The following is a 20814-nucleotide window of genomic DNA, read 5'->3' on the forward strand; positions in this document are numbered from 1 at the left end:
GCAGTCTGTTTTCCTTCTTTTCCTCGCTCTTTCCTGTGTGTGTGTGCTTTTTTTCCTCCGTTTTTGTTGCTTTGTGTGGTATTCACTCGCCCGTTGTGTCCGGTGCATCTTGCAGACATGACGCGCGTTGGTAGGTATTATATCTTGCTGCTCTCCTGCCGCCCAACGTTCGCCCAACGCATTTGTGACTTGCAATCCTTCCCTGCCCCAGGAGGAGGCTGCAAAGTGTCTCGAATGTGTCTGCTTGTGTGCATGGGGCTGTGTGCGGACGTGTGTCTTTCTACATTTCCCTCCCTCCAGTTTTCTATTTCGCCCGATTTGCGCCCGTGTGACAGGAGGTAAACGATACCGTACGCTTGACCGGACAGCTTGACTAAGCCGTGCAGCGGAGGCTCCCCGGAAGGAGAGGATGGTGAAAAATGTAGCTCCGGTAATATTTTTATGTTTTATTAGCCTAAAAACTTGTCTCTTCCTGCACCGAGAGCCCAGAGAGGCACAAAGGTACGTCGCTTCGATGCTGGCGGTGGTACGACTGGCTAGTCTGGTGGTGGTAGAAGTACGTCGAGGTAACGTATTGTAGCCAATTAATAACGAACCGAACGGAACGAAACAAATCAAATCAAAATCCCCGTTTTGCACAACGGGAAGGGGACGGCTGTGACGCGAAGGAATTTGCGTTTTGTACCAACGGTTGTGTGACCTTTGCGGGTGTCCGAGTGTTTGCTGACGCTTTGAATGGGGCGTTTTTTTCTGCAACGCTTTATTGTTGCATTCTTCTCTAAGTTCTTCTTATGTGGTTGTTTTTCTATTTTTTTCTTCTGCTGACAGAGGGGTCCATTTGCACTCCATCAGTGAAATAGAAGTTTTCATTTAGAAGTTTCAGTGCACCAATTACGTTGTCTGCCATTTTTTTGTTTTCTTTCTTCTAATGAACCAATCCATTTATGCTCGTCATCAGTGCGCTGCTGCACTAAGCGACGAACCTCACCAGAAAGTGCACAAAACCGGACACTAACTAAACCACACGGTCTGTCTATGGCTGCGAACATCTCTTTCCGCCACAGTCCCGATACAGGATCATTAGGAAAACCAGAAAAACCTGGCCTATACTTTTCCTGGGCGGCGTAAGGAGGAGGAGGAGGAGCAGCGTTAGCAGCAAGTTCCATTTTCGTGTCGGTAATTAAAAGCCACTCCCTTCCGCAGTGGTGGTGATGGTGGTGGTGGTGGAGATGCAGGTGGTGTGAATTAAATAAAAATCACAATCAAACGATGCGTTTGCCCGTCGCAACGGTACACGGTGTGCAATTGATGTCACTGCTTGCAGAAGAGGCATTTGCTTCTCTCTCTCGCTTTTCCAGTAGGTTCATCACAGAACAGTTGCATTATTTTTTTTAAATGAATTTTCTGTTACTTTTTCAGCAATCGCGTTAGGTTCGTCTTTGCTACCCAACGAGAAGGCAACATCATTTCGTATGAATGAGTAAGCATAAATAAACAATACCAATGGAAGCAAAGGTAAATGGGGAGGGCACATACACACACACAATTCCATGTGACAAAGCAGCGCTGGTTAAGCAAATTTGGGCTGTCCCGAAAAAGTTCCAAACCTTCCTCGCAGGAATTATCAGCCACGGAACAATCAAACAAATCAACCCATCATCTCCCGCTCCCGTCTTCGATGACGAGCGTCTTGAACAAACGGCGGCGCTCTGCGCAGGGGCGAGTGCCGCAGGAAATTTAAATATTTTTATTGTAAAAATGAATAATTACCGAACCGTTCTGGTCGGGGAGGGGATAGAATGCTACAAACTGGCTACACAAAACCGCCTAGAAAGGAGAGAGAGAAAGAGGGCAAGCCTTTTCTTTTCGAGGCTCTACCACGACTTTAAGTTTTTTCTTTCTTGAAAGGGAAATGTCGGAAGCCGGAAGAAGGGCATCGCAAATCAAAACGTTTACGTAGCAGCACACACACAACACACACACAAAAGGCCCCCGAAGCGAGCCTTGAGACAGAATCGAATTGATGCTATCGTCACCGTGATGGTTGGTTAAACAATTTTCGCACCAAAAGCAACGGCATATGCTTCCCTTCGAAGGAAAAAGGACACCTGAGTGTGGAAGGAAGACTCTCGAAAACAAAAAAAACTGTGCCCCTTCCATAGAGAAAGCGCGGTGCCACATAACGGTAAAGGATAATGATCAGTAACGCTCGTCGGTTGCTGTATTTTTTTCTTCTCCGTACTCTTCCTTACCTTCTACACACACACGCGCGCGCGCTCCGCTTTTCGATTTCATTGCCCTTTCGCTTTTTTTTGCATCTCACCAGCGTGTACATTATCATTATCTCCGACTTTGGCCTCCAGTTACCCTACGGGCGTTATCTGCACGAACGGATCGTTCCACCCAAAAGGGCCAGGACGATGATGCGATCGTGTGTTTGCTCATCTTTTTAGCTCGTCTTCTCGCTCGGTGTGTCTCCTGTGTGAATTTTCCCGATCCTTAGCCGCGGCCTCTGACTGAAGGGTTGCGTGTGCGGGTTTTTTTTGTCTTCCCTCTGTTCGTATCCCTTTGGTTTAGTCATTTCAGTGCATCATCGAGTATGCAAATTTTGGGCTGCATCAGAATGCAGTAAAATGACACCAGGGAAAGCAGCAGCACAACAGCTTCGTTCCGAGCAATTGACAAATGAAACGGAAAACTTAAGAGACTCCGAGGCCCCGGAGGGTTGCAGGCGCAAGGAAGTAAAATCCTCTTTACCGTACTTGGGGAGCGTCGAGTTACACGCCGGAGCCGAAGGCAGAGGTGCCATAAATTATGCTATAATGCAATCAAACTCATTGGAAGAGATTCTATTTTTTGTGTTTTTGGTTCAAGCCGACGGCGTCAGAGATCATTTATCTTGTGTGTTACAGATAGTTTAGTGTTTTTTTTACTAAAATAAAAAAAATACTTCGATAAAGGTTCAAGCTGTATGGGGTTTTATAAGGTAAACTTTGTGAATCGCTCAGGAACTGTATAAAATATTAGCTTTTATCTTTTTTTTCAACAGAAAAAGTTCACTAAAACCGTAAATCGAACAAATGTTCACGACGATGCTAAGCATGCTTCAACAGAGCGTAAGCACGACAACAACATGCTGCAGTGTAATGCACCATCGCCTTAGCGAACGCTACGGTGGCGTGGCGGCTTAACCTGTAATCTTCTCGCACGGCAAACGCCAGCAGCACGTGACTCGGGATCTGGATCGGAACTGGTTCGCTTCCGAACGAAACGATCACGATCACCGTATGGGGCGGAAGGTCAAGGTAAACTGGACACCTGTGTTGGCTCCAGTCTCTGTTGAACCAGAAGAGCGGCACCGGGCACGTGGCTGGGAAAAATAAAACACGAAATTTACCGTGCAACCGCCCCGGATCCCACAACATCACACCGAGCGTGATTTGGTTAAAGCTCAGAATGCAAACCACGGCCGCAGCCCCCAAAAAAAGCCGGTTCTTTTGCTTGAACCGGTTTACCGTCGGGCGAACCATCGTTTTCAATAGAACGGTTTTGAAGACGTCTTCGCGCGAACCTTCTCCAAACTAGAGAGCAAACATTCGAAAAGTATGTACCGTCATCCTGTGCGAACCCCCTAGCAGGCACCACAATAAAGGTACGCAAAGGCAAAGTAAACAGCGCAATCGATCGATTGAGGCGAGCGTTGCTGCAAAGGCAAGCAATCGAATCAATAAAAGCAACAAACAAATGCTTCAAAAGCGGATTGATTCAATGGGAAAACAAACACTCAGAAGGGTATTGCGAAGGGTTATAAGCGCCGTTCACGCTGATCCGATGCAGGGCTCGATCGGTGCTTCGATTGGAAAATAATCTGTTAGCTTTTTAAACTACTTCGCCGGGTTTTTGGGCGCATCATCTATCATCACCCATCGCGGGCAGACGGTATCGCTTTCAGAGGAGAATCGCAATCGATAGGGTCGTCACGGTATTTTTGGGAAGGGTGCTGCCGATGAGCGTTCGTTTGCCAATTTACAAAACTGGGGTTATACATGTTGGACGTACGATACGAATTGCGTGGAGTTAGCAGCTTACCTTGACGGTTTGATTCTTCAGCGGCTTGTCCGGATCGTGCACGTACTCGAGCGTAATGCCGTAGAACTGGCCCTTGTTGATGTACGTTATCCGATCGTCTTCCCGGCGCTGGGACGAGCTGATCGGACTTTCCAGATAGTATTTGAAGCCAACGTCCGTGTATCTAAAATGGTGGAGAGAGAGAGAAAAAAAAAACACAAAATTAACAATCAGCAAATCCGGTACTAATACTAATATGTAGCAGCGATCGGGTAATTCGCCCGTACCCATGCACGGGCAAGGATAATTAGTCGCGCGGGCGCAACATGAACGAGCGGGAGATTTCAATTAGCGCATGCGCGACCAAAAGGGAAACGATGTATTCGCGCACAAGCTTTCGGTACGCGCAGCCGCACCAAAGTTGGGGTGGTAGATTTTCTACTGTGCCACACAACAACATAATTGAAAGTCTTTCCCTTTAGCGTACGGTTTCCCCGAATCGGAGATGCAGCCCGCCCCGGAGGGCCGATTGTTGCGTCCGCTCTGTCCCATTCATTACATTCCAAATGCTTTCGCCAAATACGTAGCACACACACACACACACACACACCCGGTGGCTTTGCCATCTTTTCAAACCATCGCTTCAGTGCGGGAGAAAAAACAAACAGTGAAAATGCACTATCTGCAATCGTCTGCCGTGATGCGCTCGCGACAGTGTCAGGTGTGTGCGCTGCGCTGCTGTCTCCGCTGCAACAGTGTTTGATTTGAAACCGTTCCTTCGCGCGTTGCTTTCCTCCCTTCTCTACAGCCCTAGCGCTTTCGGTTGCTGCTGCTGCCAACTAAAAATTGCGCACAAACCAAACAATCCGAGATGGTCAGATGTTTATCGGATTGGATTTTCTCGCGAATGGAGTCCGAAGACGCGGGCACACAATTAGAAATTTCTAAACACAATCAACCACCACCACCACCACGAAGCGATGCGTTGGATTGTTTCTTTCCCTTCTTTGCACGCCTTGCCCCAGCGCTGTGGCTGTTTGATAGAAATTATATCGAAAATTCCTTAATCGTCCGCCGTAGCACCAGAGTGCGCCAGTGGGCTGCCCACTAGGGCAACCACCGAGGAGGGCAACCACATGAGTGTCACAATAAATTATCCGGTGCATCCGCTCCTCAGCTGTCGCAACCGTTCCGCGCGCAACCATCCTCTCCTCTCTTCGTGTGCGTGTCGATCAAAGGCGCGTCGCGTAGCAGATTGTCTGCCGGGCGCTCCCTTTCGTGGAACTGTGCGTGTCCATGTGTGTGTGTGTGTGTGTGGACTGGCCACCGTACAAGTGGAAATGAGTGCCTACCCACTTTTCTCGCACACCGATGCTCGCGATGCATCAACAATGTGCACCAGAAAAATCATAATGGGGCGAATGAAAAACTGTGCGTGGTTTCTGCCTGTGGCCCAAGATGTCAGCAGCTACCTGCGCAGCTCATCTACTTTTCCTCCCTCTCCTGTTCCTTCCCAACCATTGACACCGTGTGGTTGTCGGGGGGGGGGGGTTGACTTTCTTCACTTCTTTCTGCCGATTAGGGCACGGAGCGACGGGAGGCTTTTAGAGCGACGGGCCCGGCCGCCTATCTTGGCCTGTTGCGCTTAAGGAGATAATTGTGGCAACGGCACTGGTGGTGATGGTGGTGGTGATGGTGGCGGTCCCGGTTAACGGGCCCAGCGACTAATTGATCGATAATCGAAGTTGCGCGAATTGCGCGACTTTGGCGAGCGGCAGTGATTGTTGCACAGGTGGAGTCGGTTCGCTCCGTCGTTTATTTTTTTTAAATTCAGTTTGTGCGTGTGCATTCAATGCACCTTCCCGGGCTGATGCAGACAGTGGAATGTCTTTTAATGGAGCGCGAGCTTTGTGCTGCTGCGTCAGCAACAGCAGCTGTCAGTATTAATCGGTTTTACAGGATATGGGAGGATCAATTTAATTGTGCCATCTTTGCGTCGTGTGTGTCGTGGAAAACGGGGCGATGGGCAGGAACGGGCCCTTAAACAAATACCTATAAGCAGATCGATTTACGGAATTTACATGCCATCTTTTCACAAATAAATGGCCATCCGGGAGGAAGCAACATTTTTCGATTTTTAACAATCGTCTTTTTTTTGTTCTTTCTTGCTTATGTAGAAAGTAAAAAGCGGAATAAATCATCTCAATCTGCTTCGCTCGCTGGCCATTAAAAAAAGCTAATCGAAATGACATCCCGACGGCAACACAACCCTTCCCGCTCGTTCCAATGCGCCCGCCAAAAGTTTGTCCATTGCGTAGTAAAAAGCATCTTCTCGCATGAAAACACACGGCAAAAGAAGGACAACACAACACAAAATCGCATTGCCGAACACCACTGCCATCGGCGACCGTGCACGAAAAAACATAAAATAATTGATCTATGATGCCCAATTATCGTCCACCGAAAGACCGAGGGCCGAGCGAGGGATAGAGAGTCTTCCCCTCCAGTTCAGTGCGATGATTCGCGTACCATTTTATACGTTTATGACACAGAAGGACACCACCTAATGAAGGAAGAAAGCGCAATGTATGGCGAGGAGCAGGAGAAACACAGCCACAGCTTCACCACAACGACACAAGCGCGTGTGCGGCTTGGCCGGTGGCCCGGCGGCAGCTCGCGACCCGAACCGACCCGGGCGGCATAAAAATGCATGTATGCACATACATAAATTCGTCGTTATAATAAAGATTATGATTATCGTTATGTTTATTTTATGCCCACGTTGTGCGCACCAACCACGCGCTTTGCTGCATCCTTTTTGCTTCTTTTTTTGCAAAGAGAGCACGGCCAAACCCACCGTGTCCATCCGTGTCGACCCCTCTCGTTGTGCTCCTCCTGCAAGGCAGGATAATATAATATGATGCTGGGGTCTCCGCGTGGAAAGAAAGTGCGCATTGCAAATTGGATATTTGCGTCGCAGTGTTTGGTGGGACATTCGTCGCACGTTCGATTTGATAACACAGACACACACACACACACACATATGCACGCATGCGAGCATCCGAGCATCAGAGTGGAGCACCACCGCAAAGGGCAACGCGTTTCGTCGCACAGATGGAAAACAAATAAGCATTTTCTGGGGGCACCATGCGTTCTCTTTGGGGCCGTGGGAATCAACGAAAAACATTCGTTGCACACGCTTGGGGCCGATTAAATGTAGTTTATTTGGGGGGCTTTAGCTTTTAGCTTGCTTTTTTATATTTTTGCTGCCCTCGAAACCGATCATCCGCATGATGTCGAATATCATTACGGTTGCGCGACTGGTGATGCGAAATGACACAGCGACGACGTGCCCGGGACATGCCCGGGCATGTGGGCGGTCGATCGAATCGTGTATGAGGCAAGATGGGGGGGGGGGGTCAAGTGGATGATTAAAATACAAGACGCCGGCCATGGCGATCGGTTGGCCTCACGATGCAAAGCAAAGCTAAGACGCGCAAGGAAATACATTATTATCTTTCTTGCCCAACACACTAGGCAAGGAAAAAGTTTCAATTTATATCCTCAGCACAGGCTACAGCCCTAGAAAACTGTCCCTCCGGGGTGTTAATAGATGATAGGCCATTAAAATGAAATCAAACCGGTGGGGCACTGGTATGCATCGATATGATAACTGAACCATAGCATTTGAACGGGTAGAAGAAATCGACAAACTTCGCTTCGGGTCCACCGTTTCGGACCGATCGGCGTGTGGCAATGGACATTGCTTGAATACAGCAAAAGAGAAAAACAAACGACACGACGAAACGCCAAGTGCTGGGGCGTCGATCGCGGTAATGCAATTAAAATGCAATTAAATTAACCTTTCAGACAGTGGGACCCACAAGGTGGCAGTCCCGCAGGACCGTTCCTGTCAACGGGCCGCGATGCCGTTGGTTTTTCGGGGTGGTGTATTCATGCGGAAAAACAGGTAAAATGTACACGAAATCCTGGCCACACGGGCATTGCCAGCACTCGAATTGAAACGTTCCGCCGCAACGCCGCAACAGACCGGCACGGGAGAGAGAGAGAAAGATTAGGATGGACGAAGAAGCAGGAGTAAATCAGGATGGAACGACAACGCCCCAATCCTTATTTTCCTCCTCCTCTGCACACCACCATTGACGCCCGGGAGATTAAATTTCAATTAGTACGACTGTGTGTTGCGCCATTCGGGAGAGTCGGGCGCAGACCGATTCGTGCTGGTCGAAGCGTCCGGTAGAAAGTATTCGTGCGGCGCAAACCCGGATGATAATAAGCCCATCCTCTCGGCCAGTGGAAATCCGGCTTTAAAGCAAGCAAGAGCAAAACCAAAACTACAATTCAAGATCCGCACTGGCGTCCAAGGGCGCGAGCGCAGGCAATTGGCAGGCAATAATTCTCACCATTCGTCACTGCGGCGATGGCAACTCCGTGCGCCCAACCCAACACGAAAAGGGCCACCGATTCAGGTTAATCTATCAGCGCACGGTGCACTTGTGCTTCAATCACGGAATGCGTTCTCGGCAATTCCGTTTGCGTGGAAAAATGAACGAGCATTGCACGAGCGCGCCACTGATGGTGTTTTGATTGAACCGTACCTCTCTCCTCGTGCGAACACATCGCCCCAAAGAGCATCGCATTACGATTGCACGTTCCATTGCACCCAAACCGCTGGCAAGAAGAATGGACTTGGCAAAACTTCGCTCTAATTATGATGAGCATACAACACCGGATCGCCAAATGAAGCGCGTCCGTGCGGGATGAGCCACGGGAAACATCGATACACAAGAACATTACGCAACCTTCGTGGGGATGCAGCACCACTTGAGGGTGGAAGAGTGTCTGTAATTGAAAGATGCCCGGTTAATGGGTGAAGCCATTGGTTAGAATCACACCTCATTAGGAGCCTTTCAACGGCTCCTTTATTTGCGTGGCTTGGTCCTGGGGTATGATGCAACATGAATTAACGATATCGTATTAATCATTGCTCAAGGCGCACACAATGCGCCTGCACCACGCCTGGCATCCCGGCGAGTTGGCAGAAAATTGCGATCATTAGTAGGCTCGTTTCTCACGAACGATCTTCCCCGCCGGTTGTTTGCCAGACGAGTGGCCGGAACATGACGGCTCTTTCTCACTCGATGGCTCTCGCACGCGGCCGGATCATTGACTTTCTTTACATTTGATTTGTAGCGATAGATTTAAATCGCAGACCATTTCAAATAATCGCTACTAATGGTTAGCTTGCTCGCGGGTTCCACAGCAGGGATTACGTTTCACCGTTATATGCTAGAAAAGGAAAGGACGAAAGGACGGTACTTACATTTTTGGTATCTGAACTTTGTCAGCGTCATTCTGGCGGCCAAAGTCGTGCCAGGGTCGAGAGCGGGGTGCCGCTGCAGCACCGGCCACAGCGACGGCGGCCGCAGTCGACGAACCGCCGAGCGACGTGGTCGGGCTCGGCTGGCTCCCGTTGATGGCCAGATTGCGCTGCAGACTGGCGACGCAGGCCGGTATGTGGCCGGCCGCGTTCGGATCGACCATACCGATCGGTGCCTGGCACGGTTCCGCATAGTCAAACTGTTGCTGGACGTTGTTCTGGTCGCGCGGCGTGATCGCATCGGCACCGATGCCGGAATCGGGACTGGGCAGATCCACCGTCAGACCGGCGGATGTGATGGTCTTGGTGTAGATCGAGCCCGTCTTCGTGAACCGACCCTCGTACGTGGTGGCCGGCTGTGGACCTTCCGAGTCCGCCGCCGTACCGTAGATGGTCCGGGCCGGTGCGTACCCCTGGTTGTCGAAGTACTCGCGGTAGGTGTAGGGCTCTGTGATGAACGTTGTGCCACCCGGGCTGCAGGAGGACGGGGGAGAAGAAAGACAACGGGAAAGATGGCCATTAGTATTACAGACGGAAGTTTGGTTGAGTGTTTTAATTGAAAGAAACGTGCTTGAGATTCATTTTGGAGGTAGGGGAAAGCGGGGCAAAATGGGCATGTTAAGCAGTTTACTGAATATTCCATTGAATATGCCACAAAACACAATTATTCATGCATTATTGTATGCCTCCACTATTTATCTATGGATTAAAATTGCCACATAGAATGAAAACAACTTAAAATCATGAAAACAGTGTAAAATAAAAGTTGATGTTTTACGAGAAGCTATTTTGACACGCGGGGTAAAATGGGCATAGCCCTGGGGCAAAATGGGCATATGTAAACAAACTGTGAAACGTCAAAAAACTGGGGTAAAATGGGCCACAACAACTGCGCTTAGGTAATGGTCTATGCTTTTGCGCACCGTTTCGTAATTGTATTTTCGTTCTATCTTTTGTTTTGCTGGTCAGGAAAGCCCTTAAAATTCTTCCAAAAATATGTTATCAAAATTAAAACAGTTTTTACACGTTTAAATCTACAAAATCGATTCTTTTGAAGCTGTGTCTGTTATCATTATTGAGGCGACAAATACAACACCATAGCCTCACCAAACGCCATTTGTCAAAAGTATCTGCCCATTTTGCCCCAAGCGTAACTGCCCATTTTGCCCCACGTGAAGCATTTTTGTATTTTATGTTATATTAGTAAAAATACGCATTCGATCGCCTTGCTTTCTTCAGACAAATTGTATAGAAATATCATATCTTTAATAATTTATAATGTAAAACTTCAACGCATCCCTGTGACACTGGGTTAAGCTTATTTTCGAAGTGACAAAAATTACATCAATATGCTACTAAACCTTATTTTGCACTTTTCTTGGTAATTTGTTGTGTTAGGGTTATGAAACTTACATGGTGTTCATAAAACACTCTAATGAATACATTTTGAGCATTGGAAAGTAGCTTTGTAGTCAAATAATGCTTAAATAGAGGGTGCCCATTTTGCCCCACATGCCCATTTTGCCCCGCTTTCCCCTAAACAGTGCGCGTCCAAAACAAATGCGAATTGTTGATGAAATGGAGGGAACGCAATGAGTATTGAACTGAGTGCCATAAACGTAACGATCAAGATCGATGTCATTCTTTGTTTACCTTTTATTGATAAACAATCGCGATTGATAACGCGTTTTCTTAGCGAATTGTTTCCACATTTTAAAGTACAAATGACTAATATTAGTATAAAAAAGTGGAAAAACTTACCCAAGTCTGTTTGGCGGATACATGTCATACTGTGCGTAGGAGCTGGGGCTAGGTGAGTTGGTGTTCACATTGGAGCTGGCCGTGGCTGCTGTGCTGTTCTGATGGGAAGGACCCTGAGAAAGAGAAACGAAAAACCAAATTAAAATTATATCTAAACATCGCCACGGTAAGTTGGCTTTTCGCGGCAATACCATCATTCGTTCGTTTGTCACACATTCCATTGTTTTATACTGTTCGCCCCTGGCTCGACCCAACTAATGATAACCTTATCGTATGTGGTTTTTAGCTCGCAACGCCCAAACCGTTCAACACCTTTCTAATGACGCCCGGTGTCGCTCGCCAGTACATTTGCACGGATTGTGAAAAGTGAAAATCACTAAATCTCCCCGCCGGCCAATCCGGCTCAAAAGCGGGCGTTTGCAGTTTGATAAACCTGTCATCCTACCCGCCCTTGCGAATGGCTCGTAAATTGGACAAAAAAACACACTCACGGAACAACAACCGTTGCGTGACACCCGGGCGGGATCATGCCAGCCGCCCGAAAAGATTCCACCTGTTGCGCTGTTGGCGGACCGATTGTCCGTTGGCCCGCCGGTGGGAATGATGTGTAGGTTATATACCCAAGCGCGACGAGCGTTTAATTTTTACTTTTTATACGCGCTGTTGCAGCATACTAGAGAGGGTTTCCTGCAGCTCGTTTACGCTGCCCAGACGGGGCCAACACAGTGCTTCTCCTCCCAACAAAGCCATCCAACCGGCCCGCTCGGCTGCTGCTAGAGACAGGCTGGATTGCTGTCAACTCATCAAACAAAACAAAAAAGAAGGCGAACAAAATATAAACGTCAAATGTCCATGCCGATTCAGTTCGATCGATTGACGGATTTCTAGGTTTTTTTTTCTGTTGAGTTTGTGTCGCCCTCCCCTCTCATCGAATCGGGTGTCTTGTTGAGACCTGTCTGCTCCTCCTTTATCGATCGGACAGTTGTTGATCATGCCCATAATGTTGTTTGAAACTCGCGGCCGGATGGCGGGACAAGGGGATTTGTTTTTATGTAAATATGCTAATTTTCAGCTTCGAGAGCTTGATGGATGAATCGAAAAGGGGATGCGAAGCCGTTGGGCGGTGTGCACACATTTCGTGCCTCTTTTTGGGGGGAGGAGGAGGGTTGCCTGTTTTTAGCTGTTGGGAGTTTGGCAGTTAGGAAAGAATAGGAAAGAGCGGCTGTGTATCCCACGAAGGAGCTACGGAGCAACTAATATAGGTGATATGAGTGATAGTATTTAATTCGTTTCGATCGAACGACTTCGACCACGTTCGTGGAAAAGGGCAAGCGTGGAAGGCTAGGATTACGAGAGTCGGGTGGGCAAAGGTAAAGGCGATTAAGTCCTCACTCATATTCCAAACAACCAGGTGGTGGTTGGAAAGCGGCCAACAAACGCTTCGGTTGAGATAGATAAAATCCCCCGATCACTCCTTGCTATTAGTCGACCTGGGGTGAGGTGGTGGTGGTGGGGTTGGGGTGCGTTTTGTATCATATCTCTTTGCTTGAAATATTGTTTCTCGCTCTATTTTTTCCAGCTCACTTGACGATTCCGAAATCCTTCATCACGTTCGTCATCTCCGGCGCAAACACGGCGCGATTTGAAACAAATGGGACACACATTTTGAAACCCTCCCCGCCTTCCCCCCCCCCCCCCCTACACAAAAACAGAGCAGGCCCAGCACAATGGGCACGGAGGACATTCGACAGCTCGAGGCAACCTGTCACGGCGACGATCGGATCGTCCAGACACTGATCGCGCCTCAAAGGCAACTTCGTTTGCTGAACGTGCTGCGCACTGGATCGAGAAAGGCTTACCTGCAGGTAGATCTGCGTGCTGCCGGGGGCAGCATACATGGTTTCCGTTGAAGGACTTCCAGGGCTGGGTGGAGGTTCTTTAATGTGCAGTGACGGCGACGATACCTAGAGTATATGCGTGTGTGTGTTTGTATGCAGCGAATTTAGGAGGTTTAAGATTGTGTGCAGCGATGTGCAACCACAACACGATGCAAGGAAGAAAGAAGGCAAAACAACGAAACAGTCAAAATAATGGATGGGGAAAGTAGAGTAGGGGATGTAGGTGGGCATGAGAGGGTGGGCAGCAAAAGGGTTTAGTAAAATTGGAAAACTATTTCACTCGCCGCCGCCGCCACAGGCCGACGAGCGAAATAGTTTGGTGAAATAGTTCGACCTCTATTAATCGCCCAGCTCTTCTCACCCTGCACGTGGCAGGCACAGAGACGGCACCGCTTTGGTGCGTTTGGTTCGGTTAATTGAATTTTAATTGAACGAGAAACGTCGCCCAAAGGCATCGCGCACGTTCGCTGGGCGACGGGCCGGACGAAAGAACCGAGCGATCGATAAGCGACGAACCCTCCACCGGTTGGGTGTGTTCGGGGGGATTTTGTTAAAAGCTTCATTCAAGAAAACATAAATCTTGCGCCCGATAGGAGCGGGTGATGCCATCCATAACCGGAGCCGTGGGTGGGTAAGCGAAGGGAGCGAGAGGATGGAAGCAAAAAGGGAACGTGTGTACCCCCTGTAACAGACGCGACAGGGCCGGGTCGGCGGGCACACCTGATTTAATGCGTTCGTGCGTGGCGCCAGCAAGGATGCGAGGAACCGTCGTCGCAGCACTGTGTCGCACTGTTTGCGCCGTTTCCTGCAATTTGTTAGCGTCACACCAGCCCCGACCGGCCAGGGACTGTACAGGGTGTGTGTGTGCAGTAGGTGGATTATTGAATGAAGCTTTCACACGAGCGATCCGAGTTTTTCGCGCGAGGTGCGTGTAGTAGGGGGCGAGATAGAATCGAGGGAGGATTGGGATTGAGCAAAAAAGGGGATCGATTTCTGCACAGATCGTGAAATGATGGAAACTACAAACTACTACAAACGGTGGTTGTTGTTACGCGGAAATTTATGTACTGCTGCTCGGATGCGCGAGCGAGCCCGGGTGAGAATGGATTAATTAAAACGGCCCATGATCGGTGAAACGGCTACACGGGGACGATAATGAAGGGGGAATGCATGTTGATGAAGATGTGCACGGTCGATCGTTGAACGTTTTTATGTTTAGTTTAATTTCGATTGCATCTTACACACGATAAAGCGAGCAGTCGTACATGCATGTTGCGAAATTAATGTAATTGCGGTGGGAAATGTTTCCATCGGCTCGTTACTGGGACACGGTTTCCTCTTTACCCTGTGATTTAACGCGTCGTAGCGTAGCGTTATTTAACAGCATAAGTCAAAATAAAAGCAAAACCCACCTGCCCGTAACGAAATAGTTAGTAGACAGATTGCTCCTCCCTGTGCAAAGAACCAGAGCGCACACACGCACCGTGTTGCATGCGGTACCGCTCATGCCCGTCGGTTATCACCGATCGCCACCGGGCTTGCGATTATGAAACGCTTAACGATGGCTTTTGAGATTGATCGCGAAAAAAAAGTGGAATAAAAATTAAAATGATTGATCAGCATCCGTCGCTACCGAAACCGGGCGGCCCATGCGCCTAGCCCGTGCCTATGTGGTACGCGTACGCCCGGCGGGTTCGTTCCGTGTGTCGTAATGGCAAATCGGGGAGGGTGATTATATCAAGCGCTGAGACAAGTGAGACGGGCAACAAAAGAAGGCCTCTAATAACAGAAAACGCTCCAAAGGCACCCAACCCAGTGGGGCGTTTGGGGAAGGATTTTATTGTGCGATTAAACGTTTGCTTCCTCGTCCTGGTCCTAGGCGCGCATGATATTCAATTTTCGTTGAAAGAATTCAGCTCAGTCTTTAGTAACACACTCAACACACTGGCTTAGAATTCACGTGCTGACTGCTGAAGGTCAGTATTTGTTGTTTTTGTTCCGTAGCGAGCCGCTGTTTCGATTGCTCCAGTTCTGACCCGTTGTGGAGTTAATTGAGTTTCTAAATAAATGCAGACAGACAAGCACGCGGAAGGGCTTTGTGTGGTTCATCATTTATTTTAAAAAAAAAACACTCAAACGAACGGCCACCGCCGTCGAGATGGGGGTGAACCGATAACTGCTCTTGCCCCCGTTTTTGGATGATCATTGATTAAAACGCATGTACCTTGTTCAGTGGGATCTTCTCGCGGAGTGGTGGGAAGCGAACGAAACTAAGAAACCACCGAGCCACCTTTCTCTACACTCTGTGTGGCTTTGGCATCCTGTATCCTCAAAAGCTTGTCGCTTCATTTTTCTAAACACTTAAACTCCCAGCATTCCCCTCCCACTCCTACAATCGAAAAAGTTAAATGTTTCTGTTTGATTGATTTTTGTCTTTGGAGTGGGTTTCTTGTTACACGGTGCGTCTTATCAGCGCGACCCCGTCTGGTCAGGACGGGACCAAAGAGAAGGAAACAAATCAAACGCAAACGCAACGCAGAATAGATTGAATGGAGAGAAAAAGGTTACAGAAACAAACGAGAAGCAAAATATGTTGTACGAAACCAGACGGTCAAATAACAAAAAAACTAACAATCGTCTGATTCTAATCAAAACGACAACTGTCAAAATTCAATTTCCGTTGAGCTTAATGATGGTATTTGTTTGTTTTTTTTTTTGTTTGCTTCTCGCTCCGTGTTTGGTAGAGGATTTAACGTGCACGGATGATTGATTTGTTTTCGTACAGCGAGTACCGGGACGATGTTAAAACAATCAATTCAAATACCTATGGTTTTGTGTTCATTTATTTTCGGGTTTCAAACATTAGTTTAATATGCTCAATCGTATTTTTTTTATTTTTGAAAAATAGTTTCAATTGCAAAACTAATTTTAAACAGCCACGTGGTTGTGATGAAAATTTGCGAGGCTCAAATAGCAAAAAAACGGTAATTCGCGCTACACAAAACCGCTGACAAGATCAGCTACCGTTACGCGCACCTCTCAGCTTGTGGGCTGTCGGTCCGGCGGGTTGCCGATTCTTAGCGTCTTAATATCGATTCTTGGCCCTCCAGCATGGAGGAAACTGGTTTTTTGGGGCTGGCGCGATGTGTTTGCTCTGGCTGTTTAGACACCGACCGAACAATGCAGAGCAAACAAACAAATGATCCAATAATGAAGTAAGCAAAAAAACAAAAACAACGTACACAAATAAGCTTCGACGGAAGAAACGCAAAACCAACGTTCACCGACGCACCGAAAAAGGATGTCGATCGAGAGAGAGAGAGAAAAAACTGTCCAATCATTCTGAAACGCGAGGCTAAAGGGCGCTTGTCCGCGGTGAAGGACAGGGCACCGAAATAACCACCGAAGTAGTGCTTCGATGCAGGGTAACCTTCCGAAACGACTAACGACGACGACGAGATACAAGCAACAGCAGCAGCAGCAGTAACAAATGGAAAACAAAACAAAAAATAATCAAAAATGGATCACATTAGCGCAAACGCGATTGATACGCGCTGTCAGGGAGTGAGTCGTTTGTCGTTAATTTATGAGAGAGGTTCAGTTTCAGCTCAGCTCGGAGGGTAGGGATTGGGGGGGCAGTTTGGTGCCCACTGCTCGCAATGAAGCCATGAAGAGGTGAATAATAATACCTACTCAAGCGACGCTCAACTGACTAATCCATTTGCTGAGCTCATTAGAAAAAAGAAAGAAATGGTCAGAATTTGTTCGTAAATTAGCTTCATTTCGGCATACGAGAAATTGGAAAGAAGCGATAAAATGGAAGAAAATCTCCCAAAAAAAAACGAACATCACTCCATTGGAAGGAAAAAAATGAAGAGATAAAACGAAACAAAACAAATAATAATGCGAAACGAAACAATTAACTGCGAACACATCGTTGCCGTGGCGAAAGAAAGTGTAAGAATCTGGCTAAAGATGTAATGACGATGATGATGATGATGATGATGGCGAAAATCACTATCACTCCCCCTTGGCTTGGTCCGGGGAGGAGGTTTTGATGATTTATATAATTTAAGCAAACTCTGTGTACAACGTTTATTCCGGTAGCGAAGTGAAACAAGTTTTTGGCAGAGGAAACGACAGATCGATTGATTCCGATTTCGGCGCCCGCGCGTATGGTGCGGTATCGAGTGACAATTTTTTGTGCGTCTGCTTTGTGGCTTTACCGTGGCTACCAGACGCAGCCGCTGTGCACACTGCACACATTCACTTTGATCGGTTTTGTGGACCCAGTCCCTTCCCGATCCAATTGCATGTCGGGGAGGAATTTGTTTTTGCTGCTCCTCCTGCATTGATTATTGAAATTTTATTGCCCTCGCGAATCAGATTGCAACAGAAGGATTAAAAGACAATAAAACACGTGATCATCTAGATAAGTGCATTTTTTTGGTTTTGGTTTTGGTTTGGTTTACTACCGAAACCTGTACGTGCCAGAGAGTGGAAAGCAAATTGAAATGCAACACGCCTTTTTGCCTTTTGGCCGTAGTCAATTTAAAAGGATTAGGTCTCGGGAGGTACAGGGCGCAGAGGCGCAGATCAAATAACAAATGAAACCAAATTTATTTCGCGCGGGAGTAGTGAAAGTACCCCTTGTTGCCCGGCACCACCAGCATCGATCCTTGTAAGACGGATCGGTTTTTTTGTCGGTAAGCAACTTTCAAATCACATCGTCGAAGGATTTTATCCTCGTTCATGTCCTTTTTTTTGATTATTACTCACAGAAGGAGGGTGAGAAAAATGCGCCAGAGTGGCCAGTGTGTGAAAGATGGACGAACAGTTCGTTTTTTCAAAATATAATTTATCCCCCTCCATCACCACTCTGAAATGTGAAATATATTTTAACCATCCTCATACGCGCAACAATTCCGTTCCAGCCAATCACAGAAATGGTTGGCGTGCGCACGCAGTAAGCCGTTAAAGTTAAGTGCATTTTCACATTTAATATTTTTTAATTGCAAACCCCCATTTTACGACACACACACACACTCCACGTATTGCGCCCAATCGAAGGAGAGACGACGCGCAAAACGTCTGTATTTTTGCGATTTTTAACGCTGCTGGAATGTTTTTATTTACTTTTGAGAGGGGAGGGAGGACCATTGACTGCAACGAAAGGATGCACACGTTTGATTCGATTTATTTTACGCCCCGATTTTAATTTCCAGTCCGGCGGTGAAGTTCAAAATTAATTATGAACTCGACAAAAAACGATTACCCACTCTCACGGGACGTGTGTGCTTAAATGGTGTGCGACGCAAAACGCAAAGATCGATTTTATGATTTTTTTTTTATTTTTTTCAGCAAATTAAAAGCAAAGCAAAAAAATGACGGAAATGGAGACGATCGTCATCGAAATTGGAGCGATTAGGGTCCCGTTTTGTCATGGCGCATGGCAGCATATCACAGCGTTTGCCCCGCCGTCTTTTTTATTGGTTTCTCCGCGCGCAAAATGGAGTAAAATCGTTCGCCGTTTTTTTTTTGGCACTCATGGCTTTTCCCGATCATCCAATGCCCCCGTTGGTGGGAAGATTGTGATGGTATTTCAAAACATTTCTGTGAGCAATGAAGCGTAACTCGATATGGAGCGACTCTTACCACGCTCTCGCTTGTGAAGCGAAGTGGAGATCTAATAATTTTTGAAAAAGAATTAATTAACCAACTGTATCTTCCCCGATTTGGCGTCAGGATCACCTGCTGCTGCTGCTTAGCATCGCCGAACACCGAAAGGGATGGTTGTGTTTTTATTTTCTACCGCCACAGCTTCTTTGCGCCCGTACGCCCGCTCGAAAAACAGTCACCAAACACCACACAACGCACACCAACACATTGCTCTATCTGCATCGAAATTATTACCTTCGATTCTTAATTATACTCAATAAATTTGGATTTTATTTATCGCCCGTTCCGCCGCGATTGGCTGGCTGGTCCGGGAGCGAAGCGTACCCCGAAACGAAAGACTTCACCAAGCGACGAACCTTTCGACTGAGGCGGGCGACGCAAGCGAAACCGAAAGACAGTCACAAACGATCGAAATTGGAATGAAATGTTCGCCCGTTACCGCGGCCGGCTAATGCCGAGGATCATCATGATGCTGATGATGATGATGATGATGATGATAGTATTGGCCTATTCAGCTAATACCGATCGCGAGGGGAATAGTAATATAATGATCGGCACCGAATCCCCTTCGAAATCTAGCGTCTTCGCACGCACGCATACACACTTGCGGCAGCTCGGCGCGAGGATTGGTAGCTCATTTAATTTTTAATCAGATTTCACAGACGCAAAGGCTGAGATTTCTGTCGGCTTCGGATTACTCTAGCCGATCGCAATCGAATTGCCGATGCGCTCGGGCCGAGCGGGGTTAGCGGGCTACGCGCATTATGAATATTTATGCGCCAGATTAGGTTATGCGGTGTGGATGGCCCTTCCCCATGCCCATCCCCCAGTGTCCAGCGTGTACAAATCTGCATAATTTTCTAGCACCCTCTCTCCCTCGCCCCGGTCAGGTGTCCTCGATCGGGCAAGCACAGGGCAAGGCCGTGCACGTACACGATTTATCTTCCCAATTTTCATCACCACCATCAGCGTGGCTGATTGGAAACGATCAACGGCGTGCTTCCCAGCCATGAGCGGAAGCTGCTGCACCACGTGGGGACAATGCGCACGTTGATTCGGTGTGATAGCGGAGGCTAATCAACCCCGTGTGTGTGTGTGTGTGTGGGTGACATTATTTTCTCCACACACACTTTCATCAGCGAGTTTTTGTTTGATTTCGAGTGTGTCTCTTTTGCTGTCCTCTTCCTGTGCCACCATGCCACCGTTCAAAAACGCCACAAAATCGTGTGATTGTTTTCTCACCCGCAGCGCTGTACAAACATTACCTCATTTTTTCTTCGCTAATTAATGATAAATCTACTAATAGGTGGAAACATTCGTTGCGTTGCGGTGAGCCCCTGCCCTGCCCTGTCCAGTTCTTTATTCTCATAAATTAGCACCCAGCTAGGAACCCGCAAGGGGTACTACAGTATGCTCTTGGCAGTGGTAGTGGGGGGTTTAGCTGAATCGAAGAAACACTTTAGCGCATCGTCGTTTCTTACATTCCAATATCTATTTCCCACCGCGTAGGAAGAAGTGGCAAATAAAATACAAACACACAAGCATACAGAGAGGTTCGAAAAAACATAACAAAAAGACAACGTTAAACACATTTTTAGTGATAGGAAACGAACGCAGAGAAGAAAAAAAAAACACTATCACGACCTCCCGCTATTGGGTCAACCTTCTTCTGCTTGGAAGAGGGGCTGAGCCTGGGGCTGGGGTTGATGCGATACCCGCCCGCCACCCAACCCAGCAGATGAGTAGTTAATTTATGCCGTCCGATAATAGCTCGATAAGTTGTCATTTGTTATGCACGACTGTGCGCTTGTTGTTAAGTACTCCAGCAAACACACACAAACACACACAGGTAGTCATTTTACCCACACGATTGTGCTATTTTTAGCTATTGTTTCAGTCACTCAAACACTGGGGCTTCAGATGGCAACCTAAATTGACACGAAATTGCCGGTGCAAGAACCTCCCGGAAGGCTTCTTTTTCGTTCTTATCACCAGCGCACGGTATGG

General features: G+C 47.6%; 1 protein-coding gene and 1 long non-coding RNA gene across 5 annotated transcripts in view; one reads left to right on the forward strand and one right to left on the reverse strand.

Moving 5' to 3' along the window:
• The window catches only part of LOC120903479 (protein grainyhead), a 186445-nt gene that overhangs the window by 38313 nt on the left and 127318 nt on the right, over positions 1 to 20814 (reverse strand). For 3 of the 4 annotated variants that reach the window (XM_040312942.1, XM_040312933.1, XM_040312960.1), the window contains exons 6-9: positions 13090 to 13194; positions 11231 to 11343; positions 9413 to 9943; positions 4090 to 4252 (exon numbers count right to left, since the gene is read on the reverse strand). In XM_040312942.1, coding sequence (XP_040168876.1) covers positions 4090 to 4252; positions 9413 to 9943; positions 11231 to 11343; positions 13090 to 13194 — 912 coding nt within the window. The remainder of the gene's footprint in view (positions 1 to 4089; positions 4253 to 9412; positions 9944 to 11230; positions 11344 to 13089; positions 13195 to 20814) is intronic. The other variant, XM_040312952.1, reaches the window with a different exon arrangement.
• LOC120903500 lies at positions 11305 to 12119 on the forward strand. The gene is made up of 2 exons (XR_005739610.1): positions 11305 to 11396; positions 11517 to 12119. It is a non-coding gene; the product is annotated as an uncharacterized LOC120903500 (long non-coding RNA).

Source organism: Anopheles arabiensis, chromosome 2, assembly GCF_016920715.1.
Source record: "Anopheles arabiensis isolate DONGOLA chromosome 2, AaraD3, whole genome shotgun sequence".
In the NCBI taxonomy this organism is placed as follows: domain Eukaryota; kingdom Metazoa; phylum Arthropoda; class Insecta; order Diptera; family Culicidae; genus Anopheles; species Anopheles arabiensis.